General features: G+C 43.3%; 1 protein-coding gene across 3 annotated transcripts in view; it reads right to left on the reverse strand.

The window, feature by feature from the left end:
* Window positions 1-16,762, reverse strand: part of FAAP100 (FA core complex associated protein 100) — a 33,149-nt gene that overhangs the window by 10,005 nt on the left and 6,382 nt on the right. For 2 of the 3 annotated variants that reach the window (XM_014072461.2, XM_087710171.1), the window contains exons 3-7: window positions 14,666-14,784; window positions 11,163-12,082; window positions 4,378-4,531; window positions 2,262-3,052; window positions 402-538 (exon numbers count right to left, since the gene is read on the reverse strand). In XM_014072461.2, coding sequence (XP_013927936.2) covers window positions 402-538; window positions 2,262-3,052; window positions 4,378-4,531; window positions 11,163-12,082; window positions 14,666-14,784 — 2,121 coding nt within the window. The remainder of the gene's footprint in view (window positions 1-401; window positions 539-2,261; window positions 3,053-4,377; window positions 4,532-11,162; window positions 12,083-14,665; window positions 14,785-16,762) is intronic. The other variant, XM_014072462.2, reaches the window with a different exon arrangement.

Genomic DNA, 16,762 nt, shown 5'->3' on the forward strand with positions numbered 1-16,762 from the left:
TGTATGTATGTATGTATGTATGTATGTATGTATGTATGTATGTTGGAGATGGTGACCCTTTGAGAGCTGTATGCAAGGAAATTTCATTTAACGCATGCCCATTAGTGTACATTTAAAGTGACAATAAAGTTATTCTGTCTAAGAAAATGAAAATAATGGAAAAAATGGGGAGGAAAAAGAGAAGAGGAAAAAGTGTAGGGGGAAAGGGGGAAAAAAGAAAAAAAACCATTATATCTCCATCTCTTTCTTTTTAGCGCAGTAGAATAATATAATAACAAACAGCCTCGACGTTTTACTTTGACATAAAATCTATATACAACCCGTTTCTATGACAACAAACCTATCTAACCAGCACAACCCAATGTCAAAGTTTCACAGCCCAATTACAACCCCTGCCTTGCCTCTCGGATGCTCAGCTGCACTTTGCCTCCGTCTGGCGCCAACCCTTGCATGATCGCCACCTCCTGGCTCCGAAGGGCATCCGCTTCAGCATTTTCAGCCAGCAGCCATCGCAGCACAACACAGCACAGCGACACTTCTGGGCAAAGATAACAAAAGAGGAAGGGAAAGAAGGGCAATCTTTGTGACCTGAAAAGCAGGAGGGTACCTGGGGATACCCAAATGACATTCCTCGATTCTCCTGCTGGTTTTCCAAACATACTTGGAGTCTGTAAGTCTAGGACGCTATTTTCAAAAGGCAACTGGACTTTGTTTTTTCCTTGAAGACTTTTTGCTTCTCACCCAAAGAAGCTTCTTCATTCTGACTGAATGGTGGAGGATGGAAGGATTTATATTCCTTGCATTCAAAGAGCAAGCATTCCTTCTGAGAGTCCTTGAGGTCACTTGGGAGGTTTATCTGTGCCCTCAGGGTCACCTGAATAGTGCAAAGGGGTGTTCCACTCTCAGAAAGACTGCTATTGATCAGATGACTGCAAGGAATATGAATCCTTCCATGCTCCATCATTCAATCAGAACTGAAGAAGCTTCTTGGATGAGAAGCCAAACATCTTCAAGGAAAAACAAAGTCCAGTTATCTTTTGAAAAAAGCACCTTTGGGACAACTGTGACCTGGATGACTGAGAATCTCCAAAGACATATGTAACATCATAATAAAGATTGAACTGATTGCCTTTTATCCTTTTGAGTGTAACGACCCACCTTTACGAATCTGAGGTTGTGATGGTGTAAATAAAAGAATCCCAAGGGACTTTTTAGAAAAAGATACACAATAATTTTATGCTTTCTGTTTTAATCGTAGCCTCCCCCTCCCCAACTTGTCTATGAATGAGATGGGCAGTCTCCAATTTTTTAATATATATTTTAACACAGAGATCTAAAAACCTATACTGCCGACAGATATTAGATCTCTGTTCCAGCGAGATGGACAAAGGAAATATCTACAATTCCTGTCTATTACTGCTTGCAATTCTTGCCAAATATTCCAAATCTCTCCGTCTTCCTCCCTGCAACACCACTTTGTTGAGAACCATTATGCAAATGTATACCCAGCATCATAGAAATATAAAATTTTAAGTATCCTTAGAAAACATTTTATTGCCCATTTTGGCAAAGTATCCACTCTAGCCTGGGCTGAAATTAATTCTCAGGATTAGACGGAGATGAGGATTTGCTCATGGGCATGGCGCACTACTTGCATTGTTTTTAATTTGCCAAGAGGAAAGATATCCAGCTTCCATCACTGGGTTTGGCTGCAACGCTGTCCCCCGCTAACTCAAAGGATCTGGGAGTCATTTGCAGGCTTTTTGATGGCGGAAAACTCATTAAAACTCAATGGTGGCCTATTGCTGGCTTTCAGTCTATTAATTTGACACTCTCTGAGTCTGGAAGAGATTATGTAAGACAGCAATGGGAAACCTGGACTTTGCAGATGCTACAGGACTGCAATTCCCAGCATCCCTCGTCACTGCCGTGTTGGCTGGCTATGTAGCAACATCTGCGGAGCCATGGAGCTCCAACTCTTGTTTTAGAATTCTGCTGTGTGTGTGTGAAAAACAAAACACAATTACAGGAAGTTCCATCATCACATAATTGGGCCAAGAACATTATTAACTGGTCCATTGACAAGCGAGGCCTCCCAAGTCTCTCACAACAGCTGCCTTGCAAATAAGAAACCCTGTTATTTTCAGGGCAAACAGGCCATGGGAGCTGTCAATGCAAGTGGGCCTTGGAGGTGCTAAACCTAATGAAAGGCAAGGAGAGGACAAAAGACAGGTTTAAAAGTATTCACAGGTAACACCCACCTTCACAAAAGTCCTTCAAGGATGTTCTCAGCAGTTCAGAGGATACCTTGATTGAAGCTACAGTTGGAGCCAAGTAATTTTCATCGATGATACTCAACCCCTTTGGGACAAGCGCATCGTTCTCTTCCATGCTCTTGAGAGATAACTTCAAGAAGTTTTCAACTGGATCCCCAGGAACAGAAATGGCCACAGCAGGTGGGCTAGCTTCAGACATTCCCTTGTTGTCATCCAAGCGAAGGCACTGCAGGAGGTCAATGGTATCTTCCCTCAAGGGCAGGCAGATGCCTTCTCTGTCCAGAGCAAGGCCAGGGGAATCATCTGAAAAGAGGTCATCCAGAAGCTCGGTGGAGTCAGAAACGGTGCCTAAGATCTCCTGCAAACTGTAGTAGAGGGAGCAGGAGACCGTGAAAGGCAGATTCAGTTTGGAGCCTTCGGCAGGGCTGACTGGAAGGGTCACCTCCGTCTTGTTCCCTGGAAGAAGCTGATCTATAGGGAAAGTATAGGTGGTGGCTGAATCTGAAGTGGTTTCCTCAAAGTCACAGGAGTTGGCGAAAAGCTGGACGCAGAAGGTCCAGCCCCGCTCCAGGCTGCATTCGCTTGAGTTTTCCAAGATGCAGGAGATTGTCAAGGTGTCCTGAACCAGCATGTGGCTCCAATGAGCAGCGATGGTGCAAGTGATGGGCTTGGGACCATTCTGGCTCGAAAGCAAAGCTGCACTCACGTTCATCACTTGGTTCAGGCATGTTAAAGCTTGGTTTTTTTGGTCCACGGCTTTTTTTAGGGAGGACACTCTGCAGGTATCGGAAGAGAAAGAAACACTGAACAATACTGATGGTAAAAAAAACTGCCTAAGAGATTCATATGCGAAAGACAGCTATGCAATGGAAAACCTATATGTCAGAAGATGTTGGAAACTGCTGGCCCTTTGCATGGCTTTGTTTGAAGGCTCAACCAAGTGACCGGAGGGCATGCAAGTAAGCTTTGTTGGCACTGGACTCACTTCCATCCCTCGCTGCAGCCTCCAGGCCAGTTCTCAAGGAGAGCATCCAATGAAAGCTGCAGAGCATATACAGGTAGTCCTCGACTTACAACAGTTGATTTAGTGACAGTTCAAAGTTACAATGGCACTGAAAAAAGTGACTTTTGATCATTTCCCACACTTATGACCGTTGCAGCATCCCCATGATCATGTGATTTACATTCCGATGCTTGACAACTGATTCATATTCAATGTCCCAGAGTCCTAGGATCACTTTTTGTGACCTTCTGACAAGCAAAGTCAAAGGGGAAGCCAGATTCACTTAACAACCATGCTACTAACTTAACAACTGCGGTGAGTCATTTAACAAATGTGGTAAGAAAATTTGTAAAAGGGGGCAAAACCTAACAAATTTCTCACTTTGCAACATAAACTTTGGGCTCAATTGTAGTTGTAAGTTGAGTACCACTCTTCCAGAAGCCCTTATGCTTGGGTGAAATCCACTTACCTTTGCTACCAGTTCGGTAGCAATGTGAGTGTGTGAACTTTACTTGCACACGCCACCTCCGTGCATGCACAGAGCGTCAAAAAGGTAAGGTAAGTGAACAGTGGTGGGGGGGAAATCCACTGTGCCGCGAGATTTATATTAGCTAGAAAGCAGAAAATCCTGCTTTCTAGCTAATATAAATTGTGCATCATAGCTGATCATCACAAAAACCAGTTTGCCTGAACCGGTTTCATTTATTTTATTACTGGTTCGGACAAACCCGTAGCATTTTTACTACTGGTTCAGGCGAACCAGTCTGAACTGGTAGCATTTCACCCCTGCCCTTAAGCCTCCACTTCTTCAAGTTCCACTGCCACCCCAAACAGAGTCTCCTGCATAGCTGTCACCTTCACCCATCAAGCCACTAGTGCCATGTTTCCTGCCTTGCCCATTAACTGAGCATATTGCTTCTCACCCTTCCATCCCCACTGCAGGATTTAGCATCAAATCTTCATGCCAGAAAAAACTGCTGAGGCAGGACAAATCCAGGTAGCATTAGCAAATGGTGAGCTTCCCAAGCCACACAGATAAAAATGCCACATTTGTACTCCACACACAGAGATGCTATTCACAGTGAGGTCAACTCTTACCTTTCAGAGACATGGCCTATCCCAGACAGCAGCTCTTTGATCCTCTGCCCAGCTTTGTCAGCGTTCATCTTGAGCGGCTGTGTATCATCTGGGCTGCACAAGCCACAGGTCATGAGACGGCCTTTGGCGGAGAGAGCCAGAAGTTCAGATTCTCCTGTGCATGGGGAGTAGAAGAGGAGGAGACAAGCAGAGGAGAGAGTTAACACCATGGGGAAGATTTCAGTCTGCCTCCCCAGCAATAGATCAGAGGAGCAGACCTAGAAGTGTGAAGGTTACATAGAGCCCTAAGGAGCCTTCACCAAGTGGCTCCCATATTACCATGTTTAGTGTGTCACCGGAGGACAAAATGATTAAACTCAATGGAAGGATAATTGTATAAAATTTAATTTTAAATTAATTCAAAAGTAAATCAAATCAGATTTAGTTTTTGTCCCAACCCACCTACTACAGAATCTCTTGCCGTCTTTCCTACAGGCTTCACCTTGTAGGGGAAGATGGGAGGCCTAGAAATTTAATAAATAAATATATGTCACACAAATGTTACTGCTTTTAAAACCTGTTTACTCCTTGTATTCGTGTATTCTAGTGTAGTGATTTTAAGGTGCTGGCCTAGAAATCAGGAGACTGTGAGTTCTAGTTCTGCCTTTGGCATGAAAGTCGCACTCTCTCTCAGCCCAACCTACCTCATAGGATGGTTGTTGTGGGAAAAATAAGAGGACAGAGTATTATGAATGCCTTAAGTTACTTATAAAGTAATAAAGGTGGGATAAAAAAATGAATCAATACAAAAAAAATCCTTGTTTTATAACCATATATTTAGTGACTGTCAGAAGTTACAATGGTGCTGCAAAGTGATTTGTGACCATTTTTCACACTTATGACTGTTGCAGTCACATGATCGAAATCAGATGTTTGACAACTGGCTCATGTTTATGACGGTTGCAGTGTCCTAGGGTCATGTGGTCACCTCTGAAAAGCAAAATGAATAGGGAAACCAGATTCACCTAGCAGCCATGTGACTAACTTAAGAACTGCAGTGATTCATTTAACAAAGATGGCAAGGATGGTCATAAAATGGGGCAAAACTCGCTCAACAGCTGTCTTGCTTAGCAAGAGGAATTTTGAGCTCAATTGTTGCTGGAACGAGGAAATAAACATTCAAACCATGAGGGATCTGTACTTCCCCATACAATATTCAAAACAAAAATATTTTCTTCAGCTTTTCCAAACAAACAAACATGCTGGCTGGGGAATTCTGGGAGTTGAAGTTCACACGTCTTAAAGCTGCCAAGTTTGAAAAACACTGTCCTAGAAACGTCTGACTATAAATGCTCTGGAACAACTATGCTGGTTTGGAGGGGATGGTTACACGGCCTTAGAGAGGGAAGGAATGGGCAATGTAACCAGCATTTGGAACACAGCTTTCAGGATGCAACAAAAAGCTGAAATTCCACAGTCTCTGTCTGTGCACATGCCTTTCAATATCCCTGCCGCACCAGATATTCAAAAGTCTTTCCTTTTCACAAAAGAGAGAAGAGAAGCAGGCATGTTGCCAATTAAACCACAGCTCCGCCACATTTATTACAATAAAACAGCAGGTGGCTGCAGCACAGTGTTTTATCTGGAAACCTGCCCACCTATACAGGAAAAAGATAAAAAGTAAGTTGGAAAGGGGACTGAGAATAGAAAGTATTTTGCATCAGAGGGAGGAAGTCGAACAGGGGCAAAGGAGATCATAGGAGAATTAAAGAGGTAATGGGGAATAAAAAGTTTATTGGCTATGTTGTACGTATATGGATAGTGGCATAGCCTGGATTTGGGTTGCCTATGGAAAACTCTTCTCAACCTGCAGGAAGAACTGCAAGGAGGACATTGCTGTCCTGGAAAGAGCTAATATCAATTTCTGTGCACAGAAATTAACTTCAGTCACAGCCACACTTGAAGCCATAGTAGACTCCCACCACCCCAGGTGGCAGAGAAAATCGGTGGCCCCAGGAGAGGCTTGAAGAGTGAAAAAGAAACACAGCAAACTCAGGGCTGACCAAAGAAAAGGCAGCAGAAGAAAAAGATGGCTGCTTCTCCTCCTCCTCCTCCTTCATCATTTCTCACTCAAAAGCATGATCCCAGCCGTTTGCTGCCAGGCAGGCACCCTGCCCTTTCCATAGGCCAATGCTTCATATAGAAACTGGGAAACTGAGAGTTCAAGACACGAAAGCCAGCTGGGTGACCTTGGGCCACGCTCTTTTTCAGCCCAAGCCACCTCACAGGGTTGTTGTGGGGAAATTAGGAGGAAGAAGGAACATTAGATATTTTCGCTGGCTTGAGTTGTTTATAAACACAATAAAGATGGGATATAAATTAGAAAGATACCACAGATAGACGGACAGACCATCTTCCCTCACAAAAGATCAAAGTGTGGGATGATACTGAAAGTTGGGGGGAGAACAACAAAATCAGGCAAGCGGCAAGAAGAAAGCCTCCTTTCAGGAAGAGAGAGAAGGGCAACTGAATATCTAGGTAAGTTCCCTTCCGGAATCCTTATCCTAGCCAAACGCTTCATTTTACTTGCTAATGACCCTTTCCAAATAGAACAATTTCATCCTAAAATGCAAGGAATTAGGGTTCAGAAACTGAAGAAAGAGCCCCTGGGGAAAGGAAGAGGTACAGTGACAACTGACCTCCCACAACAAGATCTGGGATTGCCCTGAAAATTGGACTTCCTGAATAGAGTCTTTTAAAATAAAACTTGCTGCTGGATCTCATTAGCATGTAAAGAAGGTTGAAGGAGAAAAAGTCTATTAGCAGCTCAGGAATTAAAGCAGCACTAAAAATAAAGCTTATAGTGGGCCAGATAGTCAGCTTCTCATATGCTGTATAATTCTAAATCTCCTCCTTGCTGCTTTCAGAAACGGCTTCACCACCACTACAATTTGTCCATACAAACAAAACATTCCCAGTTTCCTTGCTTGCTTCTTTCTTATCCATTTCCTTTTTTTTTCTCTCTCCAAAATAAATAGCGCAGCAACTTTAGACAAGGCCTTTCCACCATACCTGCCAAATACCCCGGTTATGGCAAGGAAGGGTGCAAAGTCATTTGCTTCCTAAAACCATTTTGGTAGCTGCAGCAACCCCCACCACCACTTTCCCTCTCCTTCGTGTTCAAGGGGGAGATAAATGTCCTCCACCAATCCTTGCTAGAAAGGAAGTCTGTTTCCTGCATGCAGGATCTGAATGCCTTTGCCATGGCGAGAAAGCACAATGCAGATGTTTTGCACAAGAAAGGAAGAAAAGGGGGCGAACAGCGAACTGCTTAGCTTCCCCAGGTTACAGCATTTCAGAGCCATTTTGCTGAAAGGAGGCAGAGCTCTTGAACTAGAGTTCCACCCTCCTGTTTTCTTGATGGGGCTGAGTTGGTGCAAGCTTTTCCCTGTGCAAAAGCCCGAAACAAGAAAGTATCACATGGTAGTATATAATGACCATACAGCCTTTCCCCAAAGCTACAAGGGCTGAACTCCTTCACCTCAAATCAAGACATCCCTGTCTGACTGGACAAGTATGATAGGAACAAGCCACAGAAAATGGTCTTAACAAGGAGAGGGAGTAGGAAAAGGGACAAAGAGTTCAATTTGGTCCAGTGATTAAGACACCAGGGTGGAAACTAGAAGATGGCGAGTTCTAGTCTGGCCTTAGGCTTGAAAACCAGTTGTGTGACTCTTTCTCAGCCCAATTCACCTCATGGGTGGGTTGTTGTGGGGAAAATAGGAGAAGGAAGGAGTATTAAGTATCTTCACACTTTGAGTTGTTTATAAAGATAATGAAGTCAGGATATAAAACAAATGAACTTTTTAGCAGGGCTAGGGCTAGGCAATCTAAGGCCACAGAGCCGTATCTAGTTATAAATTCAGTTTTGCTGCCCCTCAGATGACGGTTTCTGAAACACGGTAGAATGCCTTCCCGCCGTTTTGAAGTGGAACGCTGCACCTGAGTCTCAATCAGAATAGAAGCTGAGGCTCTCTTAGCCTTGAGTGGATGACGGGCAGATTTGAAATTTAGTGAACATCCTGCGAGTTGGGCAACCTGCCCGTTCACAAAATAGCTGCACGGGGAAGTAACTGGTTACAAAGCACCAATTTACCAGTATGCCAGCTCTTCCTCCTGCAGACTGCACTCTATGAACCCTTACTTACTTCTGTCATTTTTATGGGTAGCTAGATAAGAGGCTACAGCCACGTATAGTTTTATTTTTATTTTTATTTTAAAAAAAAGTCCTTTTGGAGCCTGGAGACGTTTCTGGAAATGATTGTGCTGTATTCTGGAGCCTGTGATATCACATTACAGCATGCCAGCTTCCCTTTAAAAAAACCAACCCCCCCCCTCCCTAAATCAGTTTTCCATTAATCCCCTTTGTTTATTAAAAAATGAAAAGCTTATAAAGAATATGAAGTCTTAAGGCAAATGAGAAAATGCCCGCAGGCACACTGGCATCCTTGGGGAATATGCTGGAGGTGCGCTACCTCTAAGACCTGAAAGAGTGTGATCATCATTTTAAAAAAAGGAGGCGGGACAGAGAAAACCTTGAGAACTTTTAGTCCTCTAAGAGGAGGAAAAACTGGAGAATCTTATTTGCATAGACAACATAAAGGTAATCCTCGACTTACAACCATTTGTTCAGTGACCATTTGAAGTTTACAATGACACTGCAAAAAGTGACTTCTGACCGGTTTTTACACTTACAAATGTAGCAGCATCCCCATGGTCTGTGATCAAAATTTGGTCTCTTGGCAATCGACATGTATTTTATGACAACTGCACACTCTCCCACAATTATGTGGTTCACCATTTGTAAACTTCCCAGCCGGTTTCCAACAAGCAACGTCAACGGGGAAAGCCAGATTCACTTAACAACCGTATGATTCACTTAATAACTGCAGTGATTCATTTAACAATGGTAGCAAAAAAGGCTGTCCAGTGGGGCACAACTGACTTGATAAGTATCGTGCTTCGCAATGCAAATTATGGACACCATTGTGGTCGTACGTTGAGGACTACCTGTAATTGCCCCCTTTATATGATCATGAGCTGTAGCTACCACCAAATGACCGTGGGGATAAATGACCACACATTGGTACTGATAACTTCTCTCCCCTGCTGCAATTTATCTACTGTGTCAAACATTGGGATGTAATTGTATCATGGCAACATTTGTGCGATGACCTTCTTGGCCAGATAAGACCTCACTTTGGTGCCACTGTGTTTTGCTGTGGAAGCTGCTCAAGGTGGCCTTGGACACGAACATTGCCCAATCTCGGACAAAATCTTAAAATGACTGCCAAGGTCCTTCAGCAATACCACAGGCTGAAGGGTGGATTGACTAGGGATCTCTGCCTCCTGACTGAAGTCTGCAGCTCAGGGATTATTTGACGCATGTTGGAACAAAGGAGCACACAACTTTCTTCTTTCATGTAGCCACCTCACAAGCCCAATGCAGTAACACACTTGGTTGCTATCCTGGCCAACCTAGGGAGAGACAAAAGGTGTTTTTTTTCTTTTTCCTAAAGGTCATTTTGGGCCTAAGAAAAGATCAGCGTTAAAAAAAATCCTCTCTTGAGCTTTTCTGGATGTGATCCTCGTTTGTTCTGAGCTAATACAGGTAGTTCTCGACCAACTGAAGTTACCATGGCACTGGAAAAAGTGACATGACTGTTTTTCACACTTTTCACAGCCAGATTCACTTAACAAGCATTTTACTAACTTAACAGCTGCAGGGATTCATTTAACCACCGTGGCAAGAAAGATCGTAAAATGGGACAAAACTCACAATCATTGTCTTGCTTACCAATGGAAATATGGGACTCAATTGTGGCCATAGATTGAGGACTATCTGTACCATGGACTAATTCATTTTCAGCAAAAGAAGTGTAAATATGAATCAGCACTCGAGCCTGGGTCAAGATACAGTCTGTCCACACCATTATTTCCTCCTGTCTTATTTGCTTCTCTTCATAATTTACTGCAGGTAGTTCTACAGTTACAACCATAATGGGGCCTTCTTGTTATGCTTGTAAATTGTAATGATCGTAAAACTATTTGTGACTGATGCAATTTTACAGGTTTTTTTCCCCCAGTGGTCATTAAGCAAACATGGCAGTCCTAAGTGTAAATGCTGTGGTCATCAAGCGAACCCCTTGTTTGCTATGGCACAGTTTTGCCAAAAACTGGAAGTGGTGGTTTTCAGCAAAACCATCGTAAAGCATGGTCACGTGACTGCAGGACACTGCAAACAGCCATGAAGGCTGTTTTCCATATTGCCAAACGCCCGAAGTCCTGCCTCATAACCATGGGGGATGGGTGGGTGCAACTGTCAGAACTTACCATTAGGTCCTAAGTCCCTTTCCAGGTTATAATTTTGAATGGTTGCTAAGTGACTGGTCAAGGCCTACCTGTACTAATAGGTTCAATAGGATGTATCCAGACATGAACTTCATGCACCCTGTTTCCCTGAAAATAAGACCTCCCCAGATAATAAGGCCAATTGGGCTTTTGAGCGCATGCACTAAAATAAACCCTCCCCTGAAAATAAGCCCGCCCCAAAAATGTTGCAACACAGCAGCAGCCATGAGGTGACCACTCTCGCTGCCTCCTGCACCTCAAAAATTATAAGACCTCCCTGAAAATAAGGCCAAAGGATCAAAAGAAAATAAGACCCTGTCTTATTTTCGGGGAAACACAGTAGATAGGGTTACTCTACCGTTCCAGATTGTAGACCTGTTCTGATGGTCTAATACCTTCTGACTCCCGGGAAGATAAGGAAAGCGCCACGACACTGCAGATACTCAAGCTGGCAGGCGACACAGCTGAAGGAAGGGTCCCTGCTGGAGCCTCCACTTTTTCAGCCTCAGGTGTGTTGCTGTCCAAGTCAACTGCATAGATGTCAGAATGGGTGCTGTAGTACATGCAGCTTCCCCCACTGCAGGCTGCACACAGAACTGGCCCTTGCAGATAATACTCCCGCAGCTCTGGGACTTTGACTTCTTCTCCTTGAGAGGCCTTGATGGCGACCATTTTGCCATAGTGTCCCAAAGCCACAACACAGTCACAACCCAAGCCTGGATGCTCCTCTGCATCGGGAGATTTCTGTTCAGTCCTCAGGGCCCCAATGAAAACCACTGGCTCCTCCAGATGATGAAGGATCTTGATGGGCGAGTCTTCCCAGCCGTGGTCTCCAGGCGGGTTCAGGGCCTTCAAAGGCACTGAACACAACTGCCCATCGGGGAAGCCACAGAGGATCATGGGAGAATCCAGCATGGCAGCATCTACACCGAAAAGGAGGCTGAAGAGGGGCTCCTCCAGCACAAACCCCCCAGAATGGCGAAGCCCCTCCCAATGGTCACTGGCGCCAGGAGCAGATGCACAACACAGTACCGGGAGGAAGTGGGCTAAAGACATGTCACCATCGTTGTTTGTGCTGGTGGTGATGTCCACGTGGCTGACTGGCTGATGTGGCAATTTCTCCTGGGCTTCAGGGCCTGGGAGCTTGTGGAGATTCATGCACCACTTCTCTCGGACTTGGGAAAGGGTGACCAAGACATCATTGAGCAGAGTGAAGGTGCAAAGTGTGGCATCAGGGAGAGCGCAGGCATCACAGCCCATGGGGAAGATGCTGGAAAAGTAGTCGCTTTCCTCCCCATCCGTCTGCTTCACTAACCTTCAAAGCAAACAAGAAAAACCTCTCAGAGTAGCCAAAGGGAGAAAACCCGGAAATAGCGCTGGCAAATCACAAGGTTTAGCATCTGCTTCGCTGAGCTGGAGTCAAGAATGGGGAGAGCTGGATTAAGATGGACAGAATGACAGCTCTGGAGGGAAGTTCCAGCCCTTTAATTCTTTTTTATCTTATTTTTTGCCTATAAGAATTCTTTTTTAAGCTGCTTGGAACCTGGAAAAGAATGGCAAAAGAATGAATGGCAGAGAAACACACACAAACAGCCAAGGGACAACCTAGATATGAGAGCCAAGAATAGGGCTCCCCGCAGATGTCTAATGTATTCCTATAGGCTACATTAGAGGAGATGTGCTATCTGGGTCAATGGGACTGGAAGGGAGATTTGAATGCTCCCCTTGACCCAGTCTCCATTAAAAGCCGCAAGGTGTGAAGCTGCTGTTTGCACGTGCTGTATGACTGTATTAACAGTTTTGCTAGATAAGGAAAGGCAACCTCAGGAAGGTGTTGAGCTTCAGGGTTTAATTATCATGGTCTAGACAACCAATTTCCTGATGTTTCACCAGATGTTTTGAATGGTTATCCTGCCTCTGAAGATGCTAATCACAGTTTCCAGCAAATCATCAGGAAATCTGTTGTCTAGACCAGTGTTTCTTAAACTTTCTTGTTCTTAGAATTTTGTCCTGTGCTTAAAAGTTAGAGAGAATCTCAAAACAGTTTGTAATTTTTATGGATTTTATCTATCAATATTTACTGTATTAAAAATTAAATCGGACACATTCATGAAATATATATTCATCGAATCATGTAAAAATAACAATGTTGTTGATATTGATGTCATTTTTTCATGGAGAAAATATCTATTTTTTAACAAAGAAAAAAAATGAGAAGAGTGACATTGCTTTAAAGTTTTGCAAATAACTTTAATATTTGGCAAATAATTTTGATTTCGCAGAGCCTGAGAGAGTCTTGGTGGATCTCCAGAGGTCCTCAGAGCACTTTTTAACAAATACTGGTCTAGACAATGGTTGCTAAAACTTGATGCTCAACACTGCCCAACAGATACTACCCATGCAAGCATGGTGGGGGAAGGAAAAGACAAACCTTGATTTCCACAATGCCAAGATTCTAGTCCAGGAGCTATGCTGGCTGGAGAATTCTGGGAGTTGAAGTCCACAAGTCTTAAAGTTGCCAAGTTTGAAGACCTCTGTTCTAATCAATGTTCAGGATTCCATGTTTTGATAACTTCCCCATGTGTCTAGGGGAAACTTCCTAACAGTGAGAACAATTAACCTGTGAAACAGCTTGCCGTCAAAAGCTGTAGGTGCTTCATCACTGGAGGTTTTTAAGAAGAGGCTGGACAGTCACTAGGGTTTCCTGCAGGGGATTGGACTAGAAGACCTCCAAAGTCCCTTCAGGCTCTATTCTGATTAACTGATTGACAGAAATCTAGGTCTATAACATTGGGCAAGATGGGTTTGTTGCTCATTCTTGGGGATCTGGGCTTCAGGATATGGGTGATATCCCTTGTTTAAGATCACATTTTCGTTAATAAAAACATCCCCTAAATACAGGACTGACACAGAGAAACGTGTAAAAGATCTTTTGCCATAAATATACAGCTTTTACTAAACTTCTACCCAGAGAGCTGCTTTTGGTGACACATGTCTAGTCATACCAAGATGTGTTTATTACACTGTGCTTCTTGGCTCTTGAACATGGTTTGGAAATTGCTTTTGGCCCAGAATCTAGTAACAGAGATGGATGAGTGGTATGTCTTGAAAATGTCACATTCCTTCCCACCCCCATGTATTGCAACTTCAACAATCTTCTGTTCTTCTAATGTAAGATATCCTTGCCTTTGTTCCTCATGCCCATGCCTCCCAGCCCTCTGGAAACACCCTGCATTCTCCAAAGAATCCAAGTTCTCCCTCCTGCTACTCTAGAGATGCCACTTATTTCCTTCATATCCCGCTTTTGCATACATACCCCATCCTCATACTCTATTATAAGCATCAGAAGTTAGATGCCATCGACAGCAAGATCATTCCCAAAGCTCCCAATCAGACATGTCTACAAGTCATAGAAATTCAGCCCATTAACTGGCATTATCTGACCTACATGGGTTCAACAGAGGTTCTATTGGCCACATCTGGACAACATATCAGACATATCCTATCCTATATCCCACATCCTATAACCTATATCCTATTCTATGTTATATCCCATCTTATCCTATCCTTACAGGACCCGGATTGTTGTTGGGGGCAATATGCTGACTCTGTAAACCGCTTAGAGAGGGCTGAAAGCCCTATGAAGCGGTATATAAGTCTAACTATTGCTATTGCTACATCTAGTTACGGATGCTCTATTACTGGGGATTTTCAAGAAAAGACTGGACAGCCATTTATCTGGAATGGTATAGGGCATCCTGCTTGAGCAGAAGACCCTCAAGGCCCCTTCCAACCCTATTATTCTATGTCCTAGTCTATGTGATCATTCTTCAATTCAAGAATTTTAGGCAAGTGAGGAAGCATGAAACACTTAATGCAATCACATTCCATCCCTCACCTGCTTTGATAGTCCAAGGACACACAATAAATGCCAACTCCAGCACAGAGAATATACAGCTGATGGTGGAGGGGCAAGAGTTCCACATGCCAGACTTGATCAGGAAACCTGTAGACAGCCTAGGAAGAAAACAGGAAGGAGGATCGCAAAAAGCCTTCAGGAAGGTAAAATAATGCATTAGCAGACATCTTTACAGCCCATTTTCTGGTTTATAGACTCACATTAGCCCTCACAGGAAGACTGGGCACATAAATACATATCCAGCTGGTCATCAGTAGCACTAGAATGAGCAGGGAAGACCTTCCCTAATAAAATCTGCTTTGGTTCCAGATAAACCAAAGTGCGCATTATTTACTATCAAACTAGAAACAGTCCTCTTTAGTTGCTAAGCAACAGGGTTGTCAAGGAAAACATAACATAACCACAATGAACTCCCTCCCTCACTTCTGCCAGTCATTAAGTGAGACACCACATGACTATGACTTGCAATTTTACTGCTGGCTCCATAATTGGACTCTGCTTGTCAGGAGGAGAACTGCTATGAAGTGTGCAAATGACAAGCACATGACTGTGGGATGCTCTGACACTAGCCAGAGCACCCCGGTCAACCACCCGCCCCCAGTTGCAAAGTACTCTAATCTTGATCATGTGACCATGGGGATGCTGTGAGAGGCATAAATGTGAGAACCGTTACTTTTTCAACAGTCATAATTTTGAATGGTCACTAAATAAGGCAATCATTAAAGGAGATCTACCTACAACCTTACTCTGGCATTTGACAATTATTTCATTACAGGAAGTAAGAGGCCTTTACACCATTAAATTTATCTATTATTATTATGTATTTAATCTTTGGTGAGATTCACAGCCTTTGGGGCTGGTTGGTAGCTCAACAGCTCAAGTCCTATCCAAGGACCTAGGAACCGTTAAGGTAACGTCGGAGGATATAAGCTGTTCCAAGTAGGGTGGTTTTTTGTAGAATCAGAATGTTCAAGTCCGATAAATTTAAAATTTCCAAATACCGAGGTAGCCCTTTAGGTATTGCTCCAAGGGCTCCAAATACAATCGGGACAACACACGATTTCTTTTTCCACAGTCGCTCAACTTCAATTTGCAAGTCCCGGTACTTTGTGATTTTTTCTTGCTGTTTATCTTCAATTCGTGCATCTCGAGGTATTAGTTTAGTTAGTTTAGTTTAGTTTAGTTTATTGGTCTTGTATGCTGCCCACTCCCGAAGGACTCCGGGCGGCTTACAATAAACAAGGGAAGGGGGATAAATAGACAAAACAACACTTTAAAATATACAACATTCATATTGCAATGTCAATGAACCATACTTTTTTCTTTTCAACTATTGTTATATCAGGTGTGTTGTGGGCCAAGTGCCTGTCAGTCTGGATTCTGAAGTCCCACAAGATCTTGACTTTCTCATTCTCTAAAACCTTCTCAACCTGATAGTCCCGGTGGTGGTGGTGGTGGTATTATTATTATTATTATTATTATTATTACAACAACAGAATTGTATCACAGTGGCCAGTTGTTTCACTGGATTTGGCATTGATTACTAGTCGGGCCCCACCCAGGGCTCTAGGACGTTGTAACGTATTTTCGTAATATGCGTGCGGATCCAAGCAGTGCAGCTTTTTGCATTTGACTGATGGTGATTTTGTCAATTTTTAACTGTTTTAAATGTAATTCCAGTGCTTTTGGAATAGCATCGAGTGTGCCAATTACCACTGGAATTGCCACTGCTGGTTTGTGCCATAATCGCTGAATTTTGATTTTTAAGTCCTGGTATTTCGCGATTTTTTCATATTCCTTCTCGTCGACCCTGCTATCACCTGGTATTGCAATGTCTGTGATTGTAACCTTATTTTTCTCAACTAGTGTGATGTCTGATGTATTATGCGCCAGTATTTTGTCTGTTTGTATATGAATTATTATTATTATTATTATTATTATTATTATTATTATTATTATCCATTACAATTATACAATTGTATCACAGCGGCCAGTTGTTTCGCCGGATTTGGCATTGGTTACTAGTCGGGCCCCACCCAGGGGCCTAGGACGTCGTAACGTATTTTCGTAATATGC

This window comes from Thamnophis sirtalis, unplaced genomic scaffold (genome assembly GCF_051295495.1).
Source record: "Thamnophis sirtalis isolate CommonGarterSnake01/CBP01778 unplaced genomic scaffold, rThaSir2_p1.2 scaffold_3, whole genome shotgun sequence".
Classification (NCBI taxonomy): domain Eukaryota; kingdom Metazoa; phylum Chordata; class Lepidosauria; order Squamata; family Natricidae; genus Thamnophis; species Thamnophis sirtalis.